The sequence below is a fragment of the Pseudopodoces humilis genome, chromosome 14, assembly GCF_049639895.1.
Source record: "Pseudopodoces humilis isolate 2021_Gansu_Grassland_sample_001 chromosome 14, ASM4963989v1, whole genome shotgun sequence".
NCBI lineage: Eukaryota > Metazoa > Chordata > Aves > Passeriformes > Paridae > Pseudopodoces > Pseudopodoces humilis.
This window is the reverse complement of record NC_142213.1, coordinates 7,551,173-7,565,002: the sequence shown is the minus strand read 5'-3', so window position 1 is coordinate 7,565,002 and position 13,830 is coordinate 7,551,173. Positions and strand designations below refer to the sequence as shown.

General features: G+C 50.4%; 1 protein-coding gene and 1 non-coding gene across 2 annotated transcripts in view; one reads left to right on the top strand and one right to left on the bottom strand.

Moving 5' to 3' along the window:
* The window catches only part of VAC14 (VAC14 component of PIKFYVE complex), a 57,667-nt gene extending 48,684 nt beyond the window's left edge, over window positions 1-8,983 (bottom strand). The window contains exons 1-8 of the mRNA XM_005526296.3: window positions 8,834-8,983; window positions 5,404-5,554; window positions 4,621-4,788; window positions 3,875-3,937; window positions 2,791-2,898; window positions 1,914-2,023; window positions 907-1,013; window positions 25-159 (exon numbers count right to left, since the gene is read on the bottom strand). Of these exons, the coding sequence (XP_005526353.1) occupies window positions 25-159; window positions 907-1,013; window positions 1,914-2,023; window positions 2,791-2,898; window positions 3,875-3,937; window positions 4,621-4,788; window positions 5,404-5,554; window positions 8,834-8,937 (946 nt within the window). The 5' untranslated portion in view covers window positions 8,938-8,983. The remainder of the gene's footprint in view (window positions 1-24; window positions 160-906; window positions 1,014-1,913; window positions 2,024-2,790; window positions 2,899-3,874; window positions 3,938-4,620; window positions 4,789-5,403; window positions 5,555-8,833) is intronic.
* Window positions 6,357-6,427, top strand: TRNAG-GCC (transfer RNA glycine (anticodon GCC)). Its single transcript has one exon. It is a non-coding gene; the product is annotated as a tRNA-Gly (tRNA).
* Window positions 8,984-13,830: the final 4,847 nt, after the last annotated feature.

The window sequence follows — 13,830 nt, the reverse complement described above, 5'->3', positions numbered from 1 at the left end:
AGCAGCTCTGAGTTACAAGGATACTCTTCTTGCGATCATCGTAGGAGAGACATGGCAGGACAGCGGTCAGGATCCCTGAGGAGTAAGGCAGCATCACCCGGCCAGCCAGCTGGATGAACTCCCGCATCCAGCACATGGCTGTCAGCTGGATCAGGTCATCTGGAAGACATGGGACAAGCAAAGGTGAGGGGAAGGGCAGCACTGACTTCACAGGCCAAGGACCACCTGCAAACGAGAAGCTGCCTCTGCTCTATCCTGAGAGACTCTCATCTGAGATAGTTTAGTCCCAGAGGAGATCAGTAAGACCGGAACCTCCAGTGAGCCTGATCTTGAACACAATCAGTAGGTTTCAATTAACTCAGTTCAACTCATAATGCAGGTTTCCTCATTTACAAGTATTCCATCAAGCTTCCCAATGCATAAGGATATTTCTTCAGGCACACCCATTACAGCTGTGTGTCTGGGTCAAGCACCATTCCTAAAGCTGGGGTTTTAGCAACCTCCCTAAATTCTGGAAAAGGCACCATTGCCAAAGTTATCTGCTGATGCAAGGCCGGATTTTAAGTTTTAACAGTGTAAATTCATTGGGAGTTAGACTGAGATTGGTTGCTCTTGATGAAACTATCTATACTTTTCTATCTCCCAGGAAACTCACTTCCATTCAGCAACATTTAAAGAGCGCAATGAGCAAAACTTGGGAACGAGATCCTTCTCAGGAAACACCTCCAGCTGCAGCTGTAACCCTCTGCCACTGCCTACACAGCAGACCAATGGGAGCTATAGAGCAGCACTGGCACAACAGTGACAAAAAAAAGGCGAGCAGCTTGCTGGAAAACTCCTGGCCTGAATCTACAGTTGGCACCAAAACCAGGAGGCTGGTGCTACTGCCTGGTCCTGTGAACTCACCTGCTGCCTGGCAGTGGATCACCAGGATATTAGCCATTTCTGCAAACTTCACACTGGAAGGATTCTTCTTGATCTCTTTCAAGAATTCCCCAAGAGCCACCTCACACCTGTGGAGAGACAGAGTGATTAGGGAGAGCTTATGGAGACCATCTTCTCCAGGAGCACATGGAAGGATGTTGGTGGCACAGAAGTATCTCTGCACAGAGGCAGGGGCAGGCAAGATGAGGCTGACAAGCTCTCCCTGCCCCACAACAGAGACTGCACACAGGTGCAGGGACAGAGGTAATGGCAGCCCAGAGTCCCCCACAGCTTCCACAACTCCCCCACAGCCACCCAGGTTCTGTGGATATGGAGATGCCTGGGATGACGAGCGATGGGGAAGGTGATACCCAAAGCTTTCAGTGATTGTTACTTGACATGCTGGGAAAAAAAAGATATAGGGAGGATCCAGAAAGGCTCTGCAGCAGGATAGACCCAGGCTGGTCTCACCACTTTCTTATGCCCTACAAAACCAGTCCAGCCACTCTCTCCCAGCACAAAACTGACCTCCCTGAGAACACACAGACATTTCTGTGCATTCAAAATGCCTCTGTCTTGGGACCAGTAGTGTATCTGTGGAGAAAGCCCCCCATCCTTGCTTTTCCTCTCCACCCAGGAGATGCCTTGCCACAAAAGGCTCTCATGCTGCAAGTTTCTTCAGAGAGCTCATGCCCATCCCAGAACCACATGAGCCTCTGTAGCTCTGATGTTGGGTGCTGGGAAGGCAACAACTCAACCAAGCCAAAATAGTTTGTCCCCCAGTACAGAGTATGGCCTCCTCCATGGCCATGGGACAGGAGAGGCCGTTGCCAAGGACACTTTGATCCATTGCCCAAGCCAATCTGTCTTCCACCACACACATGGAGCTTCAGTGCAGTTATACACAAGAGTTGAAAAACAATAGAAAAAATGATGGATGAACAGCGAACATGACACAGCCCTTGCAACCAGCCTGCCTCCACACTCACATTTTCCGTATCTCCTTGCTGTTGTCTCCCAGGATCTGGAAGAGTCCATCTAGGATTTCTGGCAGGTAATCCAAGAGGTTGATATCAGGTACGGACTCTAAGACCAGGATCTAGATCAGAGAGGAATATGAAAGAAAAGGTGAGTTTTCAAGATGCCGGCTAACATCACCAGCCCAAATCTGGCAGGATACTGAGGAATTCAGAGCTGAGCTGTGTGGGATAGGGGGAAGGAAAAGAGGATGCTGTGGAGTTGCCCATCCTGGGAAGTAGTTGAACTAGCACAGCAAGCAAGCAATCAGCCTGCAGCAGTGCTACATTTCCAATCACAGCTCTGCAAAACAAAGCAGGGATCAGGAACGACTGCCAAGATGCATCCATGCAGACCTGGGATGGCAACAGTACGGCTGAGAGAGAGAGCACAAGGGAACACATCCCCCCAGACTCCAGCCAGGCACCAAGAGCTCCTGCTTTGCACAGAGAGAGCAAGTGGAGATCCCTTGCCTCCCGGAGAGCAACATCTCTCCATCACCTCTGGGTGATGGAAAGCAACCTAGCACTATCCCTTGGGAGACCATAACTTCTACAGCACATTGTGTCTATTTATACAAGCAACACTTTAAATGCTTGGTGTGCAATGTCCTGAACAGGTTGGCAGAAGTGCCATATCTCCGCCACTGCAACAACAAGGGGACAGAGAGCAGGCCTTTTAAAGAAGCAGGTAAAAAACTGCTGACTTAAAAACCTGCCCAAATAAATCCAGGTGCCTGAGCTTACACATTGCCATGGATATCTGCAGTTTTCCTGGACATGGGAAGAAATGGGACACAATGACCTGGAGTTCAGGCTGGCAGGCACACACAGCAGCCCGTGTACCTACCCAGGATATGATGAACTGGCGGGCGTACTGGTTGTTGGAGTAAATCCTCTCACGCAGCAGTGGGATGAAGCCTACCAGGTCGAACTGGTTGCTCTCTGTCACGATATCCTGCAGAGCCCAAGCAGAGGGTGTTAGAATGACTGCCAGCATGCGCACATGCAGGAATCCTAACCCAGTCTTTTTAAGCCACATGACAGGAAAAAGTAGACAAGCATGAGTCTGCAGGTCAGGAGACCTGGGGAGAAGGAATCATACAGTTTATCCAGGCAATGAGCTGACAATTCCCCTCAGGCAGAGACTAATGCTGAGCAGGACCCAGAGAGGGATGCTCCTGCTGTGTGCCAGCCTGGCTGAACAGGAAGATGAGAAGCTTCTCTGATTCATGCCTCAGCTGCACACATGAGCAAGCACTTCTGATGTAGCCACGTGGACTGGGGTGGAAGAATCCCCTGACTTCTCTTTACAGCTCTTTCCACACGCTTGGTGGATTTTGCTGCATGGCCAAGTCCCTGGCCCTGGTGCAGTGGAGCAGATCCCCTAACAGGAAGGTTTGCAGCAGGACACTGGGTTAACTGCTGTGATAACAAGGAACAAGGGCAGGACCTGGTAGGACGCTGCTCACCTCTGAACAGCAGCAGAAAAGGAACTGGGAGGTCTGTGGCAGGAAAAGCCCATCAGCAGGCAGAACAGGAATGGGAACTGAGCCCACACACTGAAGCAGCAGCAGCTCCACTCACATCATGACTCCCCTTAGGTAAGGGAGGGAGAGCAAAGTAACAGCCCTCCTGCTGCCTGGCACAGCACTGCAACCCTCAGACTCAAACCTTGCTTCGACAGCTCCCACAAGCTGAATGCACACATGGCACTGCGATAACCCACCAGCCCCTCCATCCAGCTGCCTGAGAAGGCCACAAGAGCCTTCATCAAAGAGGCTGCAGTCAGTGAGAGAAATAAATGTTTTGACAGCAGCCACAGGACTGAGGTGGGATGGCTTTAGCAGCTGCAGCCTTGGGGACTGACATGTCCCCAGCCAAGATATGGCTCCAGCTTGCACCAAGAACTCTCAGATGGAAAGCAAAAATACCTTGAGGAGCCGATCAAGGAGCTCGGAGCCACTTTTGACATTTGGGTCAGGATCAGCAGCCAGCTGTGAAAGACAGAAACAAAGAGACATTGCAACAGTGGGTTCCAGGCCTGCTCCCTGCTCTGCAGCACAGCTCCCAGTAAAGCTCACAGGACTGTTACTCTCCTTTGACAATACAGGGACAGACAACAGAAGTCCCTTCATCTCCAACTTCTCATCAGGCTCCAAAAAATTCCCCTGAGAGAATTCCTAAGGGGGAGACCAAGCACACATCACCTCCTCCAGCTATGCAGATTTTCATGGGCCAGCAGTCACACTCTCAAAGAACAGAGAAATGCAGGTTACCATGAAAATCTGCAAAGGCAGACACACACAGACAAAGTTTTGACACTACAGACCCAACAAAGCCAAAGTGCTGCCCGCAGCAGGTCTCTCAGCCTCATTTTCTAACACCATTTAACAAGGAGCAGGAGAATACATCCTGGAGGTGAGGACAGGGAACAAGGTATCTTACAGTCAACTTCATACCCACAGTATCAGTGGCTACTGTGTAGAAACTGCTCATTTTGCTGATCCTTGTGGGTCCCTTCCAACTCAGAATATTCTGTGATTCTGTCCTTCAGACCTGTCTGGGTCAAAGTAAACCAGTTTGCTTGGAAAGAACGTCTTGGACAACTTGGTTTGACTTGGAGATGAAGACGGCTAGTCCTCGAAATGCATATGGGGTTTAAGAGGAAGCTTCTTACCTTGCTGAGGCCATCAAAGAGCACGTTGAAGTGTGGCAGGACAGAGCCCCTGGCCACCTTGACAATGTTGTAGAGAGCCTCACAGGCATAGTACCGCAGTCGACTGTCGGCATCATTGAAACACGTCAGCACTGGCTCAATCAGCTCCTTCAGGTACAGCCCAGAGTCCTGGGGGGCAGGAGGAGACTGCTTAGCTAAGGACCAAGCCATAGAGAGTGGGAAGAGATGGCGCTGCCCTGGAACATACTGCAAATACTCAGGCCTGTGATGGCTTTAGTCACATCCACCTATGCTGGACAGGTTTACTACTGAATTTTGAATTTTATTACTGAATTTTGTTATTTAGGTACAGTGAGAAGCGATCAGGTTTGCTGGGCATCTACCTCATCTCCTGCCTGCAGGGCAGAGAGAGCCAGGGATAGATTTCTGTGTGGGCCAGTGTCAGCAGTGCACAGCAGGAGATCGAAGGGCTGCAACTCTTGTCAGCTCCTTTAACACAAACTAGCACCCAACCTGCTGAGTCTAGTCCTACTGGTGGAGACTGAAGAGGGGCAGGAGCCCTTTAACCACACCCAGCCAACTGCCAGAAAGTGCTCCTGGGCCCACAGTGTGTGGCTGGGTGTGCTGGGAAAACTCCAACATAAGGCAGTTGTAGGCTACAATGCAGGGAGGGAGCTGGGGAGCTGTGGACGACCAGCCCAGCTCTTCTCATCACACTGACCCAAGAGGAGCTGCTGTTCTCTCACTACAACCTGCACAAGCCAAAAAACCCATCATACTTACCTTGCCCAGGGCAATGGAGCAAGCAGCAAGGCCAATGAGTCCCCCTTTCCGGCTGTGGGGGTGCTGGGATAGTGCAAACTCCTGTGACAGGATCTGGATCACGTGTTTGATCTGGGATGTGTTGTTCTGAGCCACAAACTCTCGCACCAGCCTGGAAAGAGGAGGAGGAGGCACACAGGGAAGTTTAGGTTCTGCCTGATACAAATGCTGAGGGGCTTGGTGACAGAAACGACGACTTTCAGAGACAACAAACACCAGAGAAAGAAGTACTGAAATGGGGAATGCTGAAGGAACCCAAAAGTGAAACCAGAGCTCTCCCCTCCCCACTCACATTCACCAGCAGCTCCCTGCCTTCCTGCTGCTCCAGCCTGCAGCCTCCTACACTGTTCACAAACTCTCAGCCCAGGATGTGCTTTCAAGGGCCAACCCAGTGCAGCTGTGTGCTTGCAGAGAAGTTACCAGGTCTTCAAACACCCTCTCCAACAGGGCAGGCTACTGGCGTCACTTACCTCCAGCACGGCACATGTACCCGGAGTGCTGGTGGCTTGGCAGTGAATTGCTGCCGACAGTGCCATGGTTTTGAACCCTTCCAGCCACCCATACAGTGCTTCAGTCAATATCCCATATATTTAACTTTACCACTAACACTGTATTTCAATATATTCTTAAACAGCCCAAGATTCAACAAAAAGCCAACAGTTTCCATCCACAACACCTGCTTTTCCCCAGGAACTTGCAGCTCATTATCCAAAGATAATTAACACATAAGCTGTGGATGAAGAGACCCATATCCCTGTTCCTGCCTACAGAACTGCTTCCAGGTCCCAGCTTGCCCACCCAGCTCTTCAGCCTCAGTTTCCTGTTGGAAGATCCCTTGGCCAGGCAGGGAGGCACAGGCAGCTGTGCAGGCAGCTGTGCAGGCAGCTGTGCAGGCAGCTGTGCAGGCAGCTGTAGCATTGGTGGTTCAGTGGTAGAATTCTCGCCTGCCACGCGGGAGGCCCGGGTTCGATTCCCGGCCAATGCAGTGCTCTTTTCTTCCTTTTTGCTTGCATTTCTATCCATAATGCAGACTTAGGCACCTCGAAAACTCTGCCTAATTATCATCTTTACCTTAACTGTCAAAAAAGGTGCAAAAGCTTTCACTGCCTAGCTCCACAGAGCGTTTTGTTGGCTCTATATGTATCTCGCACTTCTAAACAGGTGCCACTGGCCAGTCACGCACTTTATAATCCAGGAAAACCATTACAGAAGATGTTTATAAACTTTTCCTCCCCAAAATTACAAACACCAGCTCTGCTCTCATCTTGCTCTGCACAAAGCAGCTGTTCCATTTTGCCCCGGGCACACCAGGCAGCCCCTCTCACTCTCCCTAGTCCAAAGCCAAGTTCCCCAACAGTTACAGCCCGATCCACATCCACAGACTGCTGCTTTAGGGACAATGGCTCCATTTCCAGTCCTGCTCCAAGAAAAGAAACATACTGAGCTCGGGCAAGACAGACCTTTGGGGTGATCATTTTCCTGCCTACATTTCATAGCTGCAGGTTTGTTTAAACAGGAGTAAGTCTACAGACTTCCTTCACGTGTTTAAAGGACTCAAGATTTAACTAATGAGGCAAAAAGTACAGCATCAGAGCCTGCAAGCAGCAGGAGCTGCTCCTGCATTATAAGCTGAAGGAGAAGGAGGTTTCTGAGTAAAGAGGCAGCAAGTCCCTCCTGGCTTGATGCCATGGACACGGTAGTGAAGCTGCTGGGACTATTCTGTGATGGGTTTTAGATGAACTAAACCTGTGAAATCTGTAGAAAAGGTTGGCCCTTGCCTTTTTCCTCCTCACACTCGTCCCAAGTTGTACTTACAGCTTGATCAGATGAACTGCTTGACCCCAAAGCAGACTTTGGTTGGTTTAAGGCCAGCACAAACCCTTAATCCCAGGGCAGAGTAAGCGAGAGCAGGGCTGCTTGGGTAAGGCACAGAGTATCACCCCTCACAATGCAGCAAAGGGGTTACTGAAGTACCCCCGAGGCTGGAGTTGTGAGGACACTGCAAGAATCCCATCCTGCAATATTGCAATACACCCACAATAAATTATTACTATAACAGAGAGAGAAAATGAGAGAAGACTGAACACACCAAACAGCAGAATGGGCTTGCTGGGTTGGATTTGTATCAGAGCACACACTCACCCTTGTTCCAGCTGCCATTTTTCTCTGCTGCCCTCTCACACAGCGTTCGAGGCAGGCAGTTCCCACACCACAACCCTCGCTGAACTCTCAGCAGAGCAACTCCATCCCCACGTTGCTGACTGCCCTGAGTGCCTGCCTGCTCCTCTTGCAGGCTCACCATGGCCACATCTCCCACCCAAAACTCACCCACCAGCTTGGACCATCACTCCCAGCCCTGCGCTGGGCTGCACCCTGAGGCCATGGTTCAGATTTCCTGCAGGAGCTGAGCTCTCAGGCAATGCCCAGGAGGACACAGTCCTTCCCAGGGAGAGCTGTGGCCAAGCACAGCATCCAGACCAGCACAGCAAGGGTGGAAAGACAGGCAGGGAACACACATGTGCAACACCAGAGGAGCATGGCCACACCAGAAGGCGCCTGCAGACCTTTGCTTGGGATGCTCTGCGGCCACAGATCTGCTGGAACAGCAGCTGTTCAGGAAGAACCAAGGGCAACACACAATGACCAGGGGTGACAGTAACACTTCCCGTATCTCTAGCCAGGATCCAGCTCGGGACAAGTTTGGTTGAGCCCTCAGGGGAGAGGTGGGATGGCACATTGACTCTGGACGTGTTGCAGCAGAGCAAGCAGTACATTTCCAAGGAACTCCTACAGTGATGCCACTCACGTATTCATCTCGGACAGGGTTGTGCAACTGCACCGGGCACCCACCGTCAGAATGAGCCTTCTGTCAGGGTTTCTTGGGATGCGCCCGGAGCCAGCGGGTCCCCTCTGGCACCCAGGAGCTGGCACACTCGGAGCTAAGTTTCAGTGCCCGGTGAGATGGGAATAGGAAACAGGGAGCAGCTCTGGGAGAGCTTCCTCCTTCCCGAACACCGCCCACGGCACTGTCCCCGACAGGGTCACCGTGTCACCTGAGCCCCTTCCCGGGGCTGCCAGGCCCGCAGGGTGCCGGGCCAGCAGCCCCGGTACCCCGGACGTGGCGGGGTAACCGCACCCCCGCAGTGCCCAGCGCCCCCCGGGCAGCCGGGCCGCCCCCTTCCGCCGCCCGGCGTATGGCTGGACCCACCCAAGCATCACGGACCGGCTCCCGCCACCCCGGGGCCGCAGGGAGCCCCAGCACCGCAACACCTCTCCCCGCCCTTCCCGGGCCGCCGGGCTGGGCTTCCCGACCCCAGCACCGGGGCCGCCTGCACCGGCACCGCCCTCATTCCCGCTGCCCTCCCGGTTCCCGGCGGATCCCGCCGCTCACTTCTCTATCTCCAGGGCTGCCACCTTCCTCTTCTCGTAGAGTTTGTCGGTGAGCGCCCTCACCACGCCGGGCGTCAGCGGCGACAGGTCCCGCTCCGCGTTCATGGCCCCGCCGCCGCCACCGGCGGCCACGTGACCCGGCCCGGGAGGCGCGCACACGTGACCCGGCCCGGGAGGCGCGCACACGTGACCCGGCCGGGGAGGCGCACACGTGACCCCGCCCTGCCGTACAGCGCCCCCGCGCGGCGCGGAGACACGCTGCACCCCCCGCTCATTAACCCCTGCGGCCATTAACAGGAGCGTCATTAGGGAGAGGTGCCTTCGCCCGGGTAGCCCGAGGGGACACAATCCCGGTCCTGATCACAGGTTTATGTCTAAAAGGATTTAGCAGCACTTAATCATTGGTTAATTTAACATTTTCAAAGTGATTAAGACTTGGCTAAAAGCGCAGCAGTCACTCAATTATCTATAAAGTGTTTAAATTAAAGTCACACGTGCACACAGACACACAGGTAGATGTTGGTAAATGTCCCCAGCTATACCTATTAAAAATTCCCCTCGAGTGCCAGTGAAGTACTTGGATGGAACGCCTTGGTGTTCCCCACCAAGGTATTGGCGCAGGCTGCAACGCTTCAGCTGTGGCACAGACCAATGGTTTGTGTGTGGCTGAACTCTCCTGTACAAAGAATTCCCCCTCTTGTGCCAGCATATCTGGCCACCTCACACTTAACAGGGTGGCTTTTGAAGGTGACTGGGACATCTAATTTCAAGGTCCCTGTGAAGTTCTTGGCACATCTAGCATGGATGTGTTGTACCTAGGGAGAACCAGAGAGTCCAAACTAAACAGGAATTACTAGCAAGGGCAGGACTGACAGCAAAAGGGACGGATATGATGAGCAGCTGTGCCAGGAATCTGCACCTCACTGCGGTTTTATCTGAGGTTTGATAAAGAAAAGTAGGCGCCACTTCCCATACCATGGAGCCTTTTCTGTGGGGCTGACACCCAATTCTCATTCTATCTGCTTCCAGCCAGCTCCCACCATATGGAAAGCTGAGCCAAAGAGGGATTTTGGCTTCTGCTGGCTGCCTGTGTGCTCAAGGGCTGTGTCTGTTCAGGCTGGTACCTTCCCACATGCTGCAAATACCTCAGAGAATCTACTGATGGGGTGATAATCCCCCACAACTAAACCTACCATGTGTAGCAGAACAGAAAAGCTTCCTACAACTTGCTAGGAGGAAACCCAGCAAAGAGTTCATAGAAAAGCTTGGGGGACAGAAAGCCCAAGGAAGAAAACCATGCCTAATATCTGGCTGCTGCTTGGCCAAGTCAAGAGCAGGGCACACGTTTTCCCTCTCTGGATGATCACACTTCATGGTTAATGAATTTACATTCTCCACAAAAGTCCTCAAAATAAACTGAACACAGGGAAAAGGGAACACAGAGCACAACGACACAGGTGTGAGTACAGGATGGAATGTGGATTGCCACCACAGTGCCGCTGCTCCAGCATGGGGAACCCAGCATGTCTCCCTGCTACAAACATAGCACTTAGCACAAAGGTCAAGTAAAACCAGACAGAAAAAAAAAGTACTGAAAGTAATGAGCAGAATGTAATTAAACCACAACCAAGTTTAGTTAAATTTAATTTAATTTAAATGTTGTAAACAGGGATCAAATACAATCTAATGAAACTGGGACATCACACATGCCTATGAGAACAAAATGCAAGTTGAGAGACAGGGCAGAAAAGCCCCCACCACCTTTTCTGTGTTGTGTTTAGCTAAAGAAGACAGACTGAAAATCACATTTCTGTTCCAACAAGACTGTCGGAAAATCACATTTCCAAGAAGAACTCCCTTCCGGGAGAGCAGAAGTCAGTCATTTGCTTAAAAAGAATCTCTGAGACCTGTTCCCAGGTCTGCCATACTTTGGAGGACCTTTCCTTTATGGAAAAAACACTGGTTCCCAGACCAGAACATTCCCTGAGCGGGTCCTCACATGGACAGGTATGATGCCATTGTTACAAAGGACCAGAGTTTCTCTGAATCACCAGCAGGTGCCTCTTGAAGCACATCACAGGGTCCCCTCTACATTATGAAGGCTCAGGCACAGGACCCTCACCCAACGCAGATGCCCCTCTCCACTGATAGTGAAGGTCAAGCTTTTGGCTTTAGTTCTATGTGGCTGCAGAAGAGGCACAGAAATAATTTCAGCTGGCACTAAGCCATTTCCCATGGGGTAAGCAATGCAGCAAAACACCCACTGTCTTTTCCCTGGCAGGTGCTCCTGTACCCCACAACAAAGTCCCCCCCACCCCTCTCCCTCCCAGCTGATTTAGGGCCATTCACAAAGGGAATCTGCTTCAAAGAGACAGAGCCTTCCAGAATAACACTTTAAAATCATTTCACTTAATTGAATCATGCAGTACAGCAGGTAAATAATGAGGCACCAGATGAGATAGGGCAAATCCCCTGGCTGCAGTGAGATGAGACATAGGCAACAAGCAAAAAAAGCACAGCATGAAAGCAGTACAAAAGCAAGAAGGCAAAAATAAATCATCGTCACCATCAGTAAAGATAATTTCCAAGAACAATATAAAAGCAATTGCTTATTAGGGCAGAAAGCTGACTTCCCTCATTCCAATACAGCCACTAAAGGCTTGGAAAAGGCCAGGTCAGAGTTCCACTACAGAGATCCCAGGGCAGAGCAACTGGGCTTCTATTAGCTAAGGTCTTCAATCACTCCCTTAGCATAAAATAGCTTAATACAACCCAGGGAATCACCCAGGATCATCTCATTTTACAGAAACAAGGAGGCAATCACAACTGCTGACTTGCTGGCACAGAAACTGCTTCGTCTAAGCATGTCCTTGGAAAGCCTCACCTCAGCTGTAGCATCTCAAACACTTCCAGTTGGCTACCTAACGTTGTCTTTATAGTCATTTAGACAGGCTAAACTATCATCCTCATTTTTCTGCTCTGCACTGTCTAACAGCAGCTACTGCCTCCCAAATCTTCTCATGCCAATCACTCTGACATTGTGCAGATTTACAGATTAAAAAACAGTCTCGTGTCTAAAAACACGCTCACTTACTTTACAAAGTGCCTCAGGAAGGGTGGGGAGGGCGTTCAGGATTGTGCAGCCACAGGGACCCTGCTCTCCTATCCCACAGACCCATTTCCAGCTGATTTTTATCAAATCCCAACAAGTTTTTTTGTGTGTCCCTTCCTGAGGCACAGCAACTTCAGGAGCAGACCCTGGAATGCAGAGAAAAGTTGCCAAAATCAGGTGGAGGGATGTGGAGAAGAAGGAGCAGGGCTGTTAGCTCTGCTTGGAGGTCCCCGCTATCTTTGGCCAAATTAGATTAGGGTTTAATTACAACCTAAAGGGGAAATCTAATTTTGATGCTAGAAAAATGCATATATTTTACAATAACAGAGAAATAAGCACATTCCAGTGAGGTCCGCGAGGAATTAATTTCCTCTGGGGCCACTTGTTGGCCGCTTGCCTGTTTCTCTGTATTCCCATTTTTTTGGAAGCAATTTAGGTTTTTGGAAATGGGAATGCTGAATCAGTGTTCGGCTTTTAATCACCCCATCTCCCCCTCAATTGGCTTTGCTGGACCTCAGCCTGCAGGCACTTGCTCCTCCTGATGCTGAGTCACCTGAGCCTGTGGAGTTGGTGGCAGCTGAGGGTCCCAAGCATCTGGCAGGAGAGCAGCCTCTGCTCCAAAGGGTTTGGCATGGCCCCGTTGCTGGCTCTTTCCTGCTGGGGATGCTCTGACAGCTCCCTGTTCTGCTCTGCATGTTAATTAAGCAGTAATGTATTTTCTCTGGGTCCCTCAGCAGCCACCATGTGATTGTGCATGGCAGAGCTGCAAATGAAGATGGTCTCCAAGCTATTAACACCTCAAATTGCTCATCAAGAGCCCGGCAGAAGGGCAGCATGTCACATATTATTTCTGGTCCACATTAAGCACTGTTGGTATTCTAAGCGATCAGAATAAACTAATTCAGTCTGACACCATGGGAATCAGGTATCAAGACTCAGGAAGGTGAGATCAGTACAACTGAAGCATCCATACGTCTAACCTTGCTGGAGCCCATCAGCAGAGCCTCCCAGCATCCATCAAAATCACACATCTATTTTGGCCAGGTGAGAAAAGTATTTTTCTGCTGGACAAGACTCTGTGTGCTTAGATCTTCTTTTTCTTCCAGCAGTTCCAGCCATTCTTTTCTCTTCACTCTCTAGTCACTGAAATGTCTTCCAGAGAAATCTCTTTCCAGTGGAAGAAGTTAAGTCTTCCGATTGTATCCTGGCCACCCAGCTTCTCTTCCATGTGCCATTACCATAATCTTGGACTTGGCCAGCAGTGGTTCCATCTTGGAGCCACCTGGTATTGGCTCTGTCAGACATTGGGGAAGCTTCTGGCTGCTTCTCACAGAAGCCACCCTGGTAGCCCCCCTCATGCTACCAAAGGCTTGCCTTGCAGCCCAGTACGTGTCAACCTTTCAATCTGTAATACTGCTCAAATTTTATGATTTGGCTTGCCACTATGTTTGTGTCGGATGGGAACCTGCAGAGAAATCACAGTGGGAATTGCATTTCCTGTAATTACATTGCATCCTCACTGCTGGAGAAAGTCTGACTAAAAATGTTGTTGTAACTGCTGGTGTATTTCTATTTTTAATGCCACTCTCTTTTTTTGTTTTTAATGACATTTGAAATTAAGTTATTTTCTCCATGGGAGCTCTGGAGGGCTAGGGGTATTTTGACAACCCAGAAACATTCAATCAAAATAGTTTAAAAACTGAAGAGGATATTTAGCCTGGCTGATGTATATGCTGGGATTTCTGTTTGCCCCTTTAACCCTTTCATTCCAAATTCTGTTCCACACCTGAGAGATGGGTCATTTGTTATGTTCTGCATTCCTCTTGGGAATTGATGCTTTATATTTCTCTCTCAGATTTTGAGCTAACCCATGAAATCCAAAGCAG